The sequence below is a fragment of the Xiphophorus maculatus genome, chromosome 3, assembly GCF_002775205.1.
Source record: "Xiphophorus maculatus strain JP 163 A chromosome 3, X_maculatus-5.0-male, whole genome shotgun sequence".
Taxonomy (NCBI): Eukaryota; Metazoa; Chordata; class Actinopteri; order Cyprinodontiformes; family Poeciliidae; genus Xiphophorus; species Xiphophorus maculatus.
The window spans coordinates 8,422,275-8,432,160 of NC_036445.1; the positions used below are offsets into that span (position 1 = coordinate 8,422,275).

Sequence of the window (9,886 nt, forward strand, 5' to 3'; positions counted from 1 at the left end):
TAATCACGCTGAAACTCTAAATACTCAAGTGAGCTTCCAATTTGAAATGTTTTTAAAAAGAAGTAAATGTTTTTTTTAAAATGGTTGTTCAAATTTTGTTAAATCAAATGTCTGCTGTTACATTTGAAAGGAAAAATTCAGGATTTCTTGTCAAGAAGAAAAATTCCTAAGCTTCCAGAAACTGGGAGTTAACTCGACTTTTCCAGCATTTTTTAGTAAAATATTACAGACAGAAACGCATGGCATACTTAAAGCCTTTTTCTAAATGTAGCACAGGTCCGTGGGTTATACACTTGTAATACTTTGACTTTACCACAGGGGGGCGATATATTCAAAAATATGAATCTTCATCTCCACAATTTGATGAAAATATGAAAGAGATCCTGAATTTCAAACATTTACACACCTGTAAGTGTATTTGATCCATGTTGTCCTTATTTAGACATTAATAAATGACTTAGATAATTTTTTCTACAGTGCACAGCAGCAGATCTGCACTGAACACAAGTTTCAGAGACATTTTCACACAGTTGAACGTCAATAAACCACCAGGACCTAAGTGGAGTTATGTTAGGGTTATGTTTCGGAATCTATCAGAATCTTGCTTTATTTGCTTCCTCTAGTGAATATTAAGATTTTTTTATCACAATTATGATGCTGATGTTCAGTTATAATATTTTTTTTGTGTCAAAGCTCAGATTTTAACTCTCAAACTTAAAATCCGAGTTATAAAACACCCATTAAAAATGCAGCCAGTGTGAAAGCATTAAAAATAAATGCTTTTTAAAATTGTTTTAGCATAATCTCAAAATAAAACCTTTTAAGCTCGACCTAAATTTCTATCGTACTTTATGATAGCGAAGTCCGTTTTTTTGTTTTAATCTTAATCAATTTCAAATGACTTTATTGTAAAGCACTTTCATACATTCTGCCTTATTTCATAGAGCTAAAAAAATGTGACTTTACGTTTTAACTTTCAGTAAGTAAGTATATAAGCAACATAAGTGTTTTATAATTATTTAATTTAATGTGTGATAAATGCTAGGTTTCATGTAATGAACACAAATGAAGAACAATTTGTGAAATAAGTTTCAATCGTTTTGTGGGCAGATTGTTTTTTCTTCAGCTTCTCAGATTAAATTTAATAACGTGATAAACATTAAAGTGCATCATAAAGTGAAGCAGCCACGGCAGAGGCGTCAGGTTCTCACAGCGTTTAGCTGAAAGCAGATGGCTTGGCGAGTTATGAAGCTCTCTGAACAGCTGTTCATTCACTAAACACAGAATTATAAACTCGTGAAGCCGGCACTCACTCGAAGCGTATCTGAAATAGTTGCATGCATGAGTTTAAATGCCGTCTGTGACTCAACACATAACTGACTGGCTAAATATAAAGTAAATGGCGTATCGGTTTTCTGCATACCACTAGAGCTTTATGCTGCCATGTGTGCAGTTTTTAAATTCCTGGTGGATATGGAAACTCTAAGCAACGATAACAAAAGTTTTATTGTCATTTCTCATTAATGTGTATATACACTAGCTCTAGGTCAACACACAACAACTAACCTGAAGCAAAAACTGTTTTAAAATCAATATAATTAATAAAACAGCTGGAGTGTTTGCTGAATCTTTGATTCCTTTTGGTCATAGCATATCCTGAATGTTTGGAAACCAGGGCAAATCCCCTTTATCTCTCTATGTATTTGTTATTCTATTTTTTAATCCTCTCATTTTTAAGATTCCTTAATTTGTTGACTTAATATTCTGGGTTGGTGGGTGTGTGGGTTGGGTTATTACTTTTCTTTTCTGTGGACCGTGGCTGTTTTATTTTTCCAAGCAATATAAATGGCGGTGACTTCGCATGGACTCAACAGATGAAGATGATGTAGAAGATCCCAGTGTTCGTCAACCTACTGACTGGTCTTAGCAGACTGATCAACATTTCGCGTGTAAATGTATCCTGATGACTGTCCTGCTGCTTTGTTGATAATTTGTTGAAAACAATAAATATATATCTTTAAAAAAGAAACCTGATGTTTATGCACCAGCTTTTCCATTAGTTATCACAGACATGATGCTTTATAGTGCAGAAATACCCTTCATGCATTTTAGTCAGTAGGTTTGTTAAATCACTTCTTAGGAAAGCAATCTTCTCAACTTGTCCTAAATCCATCCTTGAATTTGATTGTAGAATATCTAAGAATAAAATATTTCACTGATTTTCTTTCTTTTTCCTTTAATTTCCCAAAAACCACTTTGAATTATCTTGATTATGAGTGATGTCATATACTATAAATAAACCTGCCTTGCCTTGGGAACTCTGAGTTGTATGTAATTCAAGTGTACTACTATATTTGCACTAGAAACTACACAAAAATACTTGTGTGTTTTTGCAGAGTGCATCCATTTTGTTGGATATTATTAAACAGGTAGCCAGATGGGTAATGGAACATGAACCCTCTTTCAATTTTAAGTTTAGGTTTCTAGGATGTAAAATAGACAACAAACTTCACAAAATCACTAATCATTAAATATAGATAAAGCCAAAGTAGAGGCATTGTGTAGGACAACAACATTTAGCAGCAACAGCCTTAAGCAGCTGCTTTGGCTCGGTCAACGTTGCTTCATTGCTTCAAATATGCAGTTTGGGCAAAACTTCAGCTGTCAGACAGATGACTAGATGAATTAAGAATGGGGTGATGCATTTCCTAGTTTTAGTGAGAACGCGAGCAGCGGCTTTCTGGATTAGCCATCTGATTGACTTTTTATGAAGACACTTGGATGAGTTTCTCAAGATATTGCGACACCAGTATTTGTTTACTTGAAATGTTATTTGGGTGATAATTGTCTTTATGTGTTTATGTGTCTTTATGGGTTCACTAAACCCAGATTCCGGACATGATCACTAGTTTCTAGTTGTAATATAACTAGAAACTAGTTCTATCAGTTCAGTATTGTTTGTTTAGCTGAAGAATGTTATAGCTTTTCCATGCATTGATTTATTCTATGCATCTGGAACATAGATTCATTTTATAGTGGTTTACAACTTTGTATTACTTCTCTTTATTTTGCCACTGTAATGTAATGTTTTTTGGTTTTTTTTACTGTTGTTTATTTTGATATTTTTTTCTCATGTAAAGCACTTTAAACTGTCTTGCTGCTGCAATGTTCAACAACAAAAAAAACTCAACTTGACTTAAACCCCTGGGAAAGATTTGTATTTCTTTTACTACAACAAAGCAATAAGCCTAGTGGACAGGGTGGTATAATCCCTAGTTTGTTTAGTTCTTATATTATGTCTGGAAGAAAAGAGAAACACATGCTGGTTACGCAACTCGGTGGCCAGCAGCCAGAGTGTTGATACCCTTGTGGGGCTTTGGAGAGTGTGGCGGTGTTTCCTGCTTTCTGACCAATCATTTTAAACAAAAACATGCGGGGACAAGCGGGGCGGCGCTGTTCCCGCAAACAACACACAGTGAATGTGAATGTGGCCTCTCTCTCCCTCTCACACACACAGGCAAGACAAAGCAGGGAAAACACGACGACTCTCCACGCTAAAGCAAACGGTAGGTTTATTCTCACGTCTGTGTCTCCGGTGGCAGCTAGCTTAGCTGTCCCGGTAGCATTTTTCCAGGTCGTTTTTTTTTTTTGTCTAAAACACCCAAATAGGTTGGCTTGAATGCCGTGTGTATATGCGTATTCTAGTTACCTTGTGTGTTTTGCTCTAGCGAGCGTTAAACACAGTGACGAGCTTCGTATGTTTGTTGTAAATGTCTTCAAACTAGGTCTATGGGTGGGTAGAATGTAATGGTGTGTCGAGCATTCTGGGCAACAGGTGATCCCGTGTTTCCAGGCGTAGAACGTGAGTGGCAGTAGTTTTAGCCAATCAGCGGAAAGAGATAGGATCCCAGGAGCCAATCAGATTTGTCCGCAGTGCCGGTGTGGGTGTTGCCCCAGTCGGACAGGATACACAAGCAGTAGCAGCGGTGTCATCAGCCATAGATCCACACGGGGCGCGGAGGAGAAGCAGCCAGCCAGGGAGGGTGGTGCTTTGCTGTTGTTAGGTGGATTTTTTTTCCGCCTTCGTTGCTGTGAAAATAAGAGGAAATACGCCGTGAGCTGGATTTCAGATCGAGTAGACGACAGAAGAAATTACATCTCAGCTTGGAGAGGATTAGATTTAACATTTTAACCACAGAGGACTCTCTCACTGAGAGGTAAGGGAGTGCTGCATCAGAATAAAAAGGCTTTTTTTGTGTGTAAATTTTCTGTAAACCGTGGTGTGTTGGGTGAAAATGTAACTCTAATTACACCCAGATTCATTTTCAAATTGTACAATATATTTCCTGAAAAAATGCAGCTGGTAGATTCATAGTTTTACCTTAAATATAGTGTTACAAAGACAAAGTAGAGCAAATGAAAGCTTTATGTCATTCTATTACGAATAATCTTTGTTACAGCATCCCAAACAGGCAGGGCAATTACAAATTTGGAAGAAAATCTTACAAGCTATTGTTGTTTTTTTTGGTTTGTTTTCAAAAACATTTGTGTAATATTTGTCCTGATTGCAAAAAAACCCAAAAACGACTTCATTATTTAAAACCATTCGTTTTAAAAAGGCATATATTGGGAAAAAAATGCAACGCACTATAAATGTGTAGTTTCATAAAATGATATGTCACTCACACTGATTTTGGTTTGATCAGGGCTCATAATAGGCCATTTTTAACAAGAATTGTCTAATCACAATTATTAGAAATGGGCTGCCATTTCTGAAAGTAATGGTGAATTAAATAAAATTGTATGTGACATTTCTGCATTGAAATAAAGGGATATGCAATGTTTAAGTAGAAATTAAGTGGCTTGTTTAGGATACAAGTTAAAGTAGGGAGAAGGCTGTTGGCAGATTTTTCTAGCATGAGTAATACAACAACATTTCCTTTCCAACATTTCCATGTCCACTAGGTCCTATATATTTCTTTAAGTTGGAGGAAATGCGTGAAAAACTCAGGTACAACAAGACCAAAAGTATGAAATGGTAAAATCTCGATGGTCAATCTTAGATTTAATCGTTTGGTTTTTCTTAGAAATGTTTGTTGGTTTTTGCTTTGTATCAGGCGCAGTGCTGCCCCCAACAAGTATAAATTTGTATAAATTTAACACCATTCTTCTGTTTTAGTTGCAAATCCACCAATGTAGCTCAATTGATCAAATTTCACCACTTTACACAAGTAGTGGGTTCTAATGTCCACCATTATTCCTGATATGGCTACTCAAAATAGCATTTGACTCAAATATCTTCTTCTTCTTAAAATGCTACATTGTAGCTATGCGAAACTCTAGCGACGCTGCCAAAAAATAAAATAAGTTGATGGTACGAGTAGAAATAAAATCCTTCAATTATACCTGTAATTATCTGCAGTTATTATGATATTTCAAAATGTGGGCACCATTTCGTGCCAGTAAAAGTAATTTTGAGCAATTATAAAAATGTGAGTCATGTTTCTGAAAAGCAAACTCCCGTTTCAGAAGCCATCAATGGGGCAATAATCCTGTATTTCCTTTTGATGGCTTTGAAAAGACATTTAATGAGAAGTTTGTAAGTGATTAGTTTGTAAATAAAGTAGACATGTACCAGTTTCCGATTTTGTAAAAGTCTGGTCTATTTATACCAATTTCTCTTATTTTTTCACCATTATTCTAAATTTCTACTTTAGAATAATGGTAGAATAATTTCTACTACTATAAAAATGTGCTTGTAGTAAAGAATAAGTTCTTGACCAGTCAAACCACCTACCTCTATCTGTGCATTCTTTGTAAATTCTTTGGATATTTTTGCACAAAATGCTTGATTTCAAATCGCTTCTCACATCTTATTTGCTTCATCTGATTCATTCTTTGAACACTTTACTGACAGTGAATCAAGATACTTCTGAGTCTTTTCCTCAGTTGAAACTTCACCACCGAAGAGTGTTGTTTTGCGGTGTGAGTTATTGGTCACATTTTTAAAGCTGAATTCTGTAAAATCCAGTTGGTGCGTCTCTGAAGTCATGCTTGCTCAACTAGACTAGACATGTTTAGGTTTCCTGGCAAACTAACTACTAATCCGAGTTCAGTGGAATTCAACATGTTTTGGATCCAACATGTTTTCTTACTGAACACTTTGAATCAAATCAGGGCTCCAAATGCAAACAGACGGTTAGCTATAAATGTAATCGTTTTACAAGTAAAAACAAAGATACTGTGGTATTTCTGCTCAGAAATCATTAAAGAAGAGTGGGAGTTTTGGGGGAGGGGCTTCTAAACACTTAAAAAAGTTTAACATAAATGATATGAAGAAAGAAATGATTGCAAATCGATGTACATAAATATTCTGAAAGCATCTCACCCATCAAAGAAATACTGGGACTTTTTTATTTTGTCAGATAAATCATAACTTTTTTTGGGGGGGGGGGTATGTTTTGCTCTTGTCATCCATGTAAGTGACTAAAGTAAATCTGGGTCATCTTGGCAAAGCGGCAGGTCTGTCATAACACATTTTGTTGAATGATAAATTGTCTCAGATGTTACCAAGATAAACAATAAAAGTGTTGCTTTTAGACCATTTTCAATGGCATAATACGCAAGTGTTTCATGAAACACTAAACTTTAAATTCTAATGAATATTTAATACTGGAACTGAAAGACATTTTAAATATCCCAAATAAATAAACAAAACAACAGAGACAATAAACAAAATAAATTACGAAGTCTCTGTAAACAAAATTGTCCTTCAAAAAATGGCTAGTTGAGACCAAAGTACCAGATTGAAAACTTTTGTCATCCAGCTTTTGGTAAAAAGAGAAATATTATAAATCACGTAAAAGGAAATTATTGAGCTCATTTTAATTTATCATGAGTTCAGCTGATTTATTGCTTACTGCAACAGGCGCACAAGGAGATCTGTCCATTATTGTGGCTCTGACCACAAGCTGGAAAACCAAAATCTGATCTTAATCACACAGAGATTAACTGTGATTTAACCTTTATTCCTCCTTTGGTTAATGTCGGATCCGATGTCTTCAGTTTGGTTAGACTAAGAATAGTAAAGCAGCATCTTTACCTTTTGAATTCTGTATTTTGTACCAAAGTAACACAGAGAATTTAATTTCAGGTAATTCCTGCTGCCTTTTCGGACTATAAGCGCCTGTGAGGATTACTTCCGGATCGCCTTTCGTGAACCTCGTTGGTTTCCTGTTCCTCCCGATGTGGAACGATGGGGAATGGACTGTCTGAACAGCCTAAGTTTTCCTCCAACATGTCGTTCTTCCAGTCCTTTCACATCGCCATTCTTGGACTAGACTCTGCTGGAAAGACGACGGTGTTATACAGACTGCAGTTCAACGAGTTTGTGAACACGGTGCCGACCAAAGGCTTCAACTCGGAGAAGGTGAAAGTGACCCTGGGCAGAAACCGGGCCGTCACCTTCCACTTCTGGGACGTTGGGGGTCAGGAGAAGCTCCGCCCCCTGTGGAAGTCGTACACGCGATGCACGGACGGCATCATATTCGTGGTGGACTCTGCAGATGCGGAGCGCATGGAGGAGGCCAAGACCGAGCTGCATAAGATTGCCAAGAGTTCGGAGAACCAGGGTGTCCCGGTGCTGGTGGTGGCCAACAAGCAGGACTTGAGGGTGTCGCTGGCGCAGGGGGAGATCGAGAAGCTGCTGGCACTGAAGGAGCTGGGCCCCGCCACGCCCTGGCACCTGCAGGCCTGCTGCGCCATCATCGGGGACGGACTCCGAGACGGCCTTGACGAACTCTACAAGATGATCCAGAAGAGGAGAAAAATGCTTCGCCAGCAGAAGAAGAAGAGATAAATTCATACACTGCAAAAACGCCAAATCTTGCAAAGTATTTTCTTGTCTAGTTTCTAGTGCAAATATCTGAGTGCACTTGAATTAAGACACTGCTAACGTAAAAGTAACTTACCAGGAGATACAGAAGCTTGTTTTAAGTAAATAATTTCTTGATTTTGATGAAAAAAGTACTAGCTCCATTGGCAGATTGTTTCACTTTATAACATGGGGAAATTGTCCTGTTACAAGTGACAATTTCCCCAGTTGTCACTGTTTAGAATTGGGGAATTTGGTAGTAAATTTACTACCAAATGGAAATTGGCAGTAAATTCATCTACCAGTGGAACTGGAACTTTTTCACCAATATTAAGGAATTATTAACTTAAAACAAGGTCCTGTATCTTGCTGAAAAGATACTTGCATGATAGTTTAGTCTTATTTCAAGTGTAATAAGATATTTGCACTATAAAGTAGACCAAAACTGCCCAGTCAGATTTGGTGTTTTTCAGGGTAACAAAATTAGATTTTTTTTTTCCTGCTGTTATATTATGAAGGAACTATTCCCCCCCACCCCCCTGTTTCACTGCAGGTTCATATTCACTGGGCTGAGTTTTATTAGTCCAAAGGTGAGCTTTTAGGATTCCCGGTTGTGGTTGGATGTCAATGCTGTTGATCAGGAAGTGAAGGTGAAGAATAACAGTAGGAGGAGGTGAAGGTTTCAGACATGTGTAGATGTGTTTTATAGCGGAACTACGCAGCAGTGAAGGTTTTGGGGTCTGGAAAGGTGATTGAAAATGCTTAAAGGATGCTACGTGATTTCAAGCGGCTGGTTTTCACCCGATATTACCAAAAATGATTCAAGGCTTTGACTCGTTGAAGGAGGGACAAAAAAAGAGGTTGCACACGAGAGGCAGTTGTATTTAATTGGTTCAAATGTTGTTATATCTTGTAAAAATTTTTTTTCTCCACACTGGATTTTTTTTGTTTTGTAAAAATAAAAAGTATTATGAATTATTACAGTATCATCTGATTGTTTGCTGTCTATCTAGATTTTTAAAAATGCACTTTAGATCTTCACCTTTTCTGGAGTTTACAGATTAAAAACGGATCATATTGTGTTTCGACTTTTATAGAGATATTTGGACAGAAAATGCTAATGTACAGTAGTTTTTTCCACACTGGCTGACATCAGACGATATATATGCATTATGTTTTGCTAAATAAAGTATGTTTGAAACAATTCTGGAGTGATTGGTTATACTTTAATCCAAGATTCAAGACCTTGGAATGTGTTGCCAGGGGAAAAATGAAAAGAGAGGAGCAACTAAACCAGTTCCTGCAGAGGAGCGGCTGATGTTGCAGGACAAGTTGTTCTGCGGTTCATTCATGTGACTCTTCAAAACAAAATTCATGTTCAGTCATGCTATAATCTCTAATTTTCACTTTGCAAACTTGCCTTTGGTTTCATTTTATGTAGCCTGCACACTAATTGCACTGACAGATGAACACACCCAAAGACTGAGGGTGTGTTTTAATGACTGCAGGATGATTACAACATGTCTACCTCCAGGTTTTCAGTTCAAAAACATCACAAAAACATCTGTGGATAAGCCTTCAAATTAGCCATAACAAAAAGCAAAGATGTGTCAAGCTATGGTGGATACAAAATCTACACCTTAAATAACCAAACTTGTGAAAAGCCTTTCCCCTCCTTGCCTTTAGGGGCGCTACACCAAAAGCTCCTAAAGGAAATAACACCAGAATCTCAGAAGAAGACTTCCTTCTGCACATAATGTAAACAAAAATGGAGTGGTCTCAGATTTTAGTGGTAGTAGGATTTCTTTTGTAGTCGGTAAAAAACCATGAACTATTTCTCCGACTAGCACTAGACTAATTCGTTTGCTTTGATTGTATTTACCCAGAATGCCCTGTGCTATAGTCCGCTTCCTGCTTTTGGAGCGGTCTCCAATCCGCTTTGCAAACACATGTGCATTCAAACCACACCAGAGTTCACTTCGATTAAGTGTAACCAACGCAAAAAATAATCAA

General features: G+C 37.1%; 1 protein-coding gene across 2 annotated transcripts; it reads left to right on the forward strand.

Moving 5' to 3' along the window:
• The first annotated feature begins 3,456 nt into the window (after positions 1-3,456).
• Positions 3,457-9,077, forward strand: arl4a (ADP ribosylation factor like GTPase 4A). Of its 2 annotated transcripts, none has more exons than XM_005799430.2 (2): positions 3,457-3,566; positions 7,154-9,077. In XM_005799430.2, exon 2 carries the CDS (start codon positions 7,256-7,258, stop codon positions 7,856-7,858), a length of 603 nt encoding a protein of 200 aa, XP_005799487.1. In that variant the 5' UTR covers positions 3,457-3,566; positions 7,154-7,255; the 3' UTR covers positions 7,859-9,077. The 2 variants fall into 2 exon arrangements, with proteins under 2 accessions (XP_005799487.1, XP_023187171.1); XM_023331403.1 differs by lacking the exon at positions 3,457-3,566 and adding an exon at positions 3,728-4,217.
• The last annotated feature ends 809 nt before the right edge of the window (positions 9,078-9,886 follow it).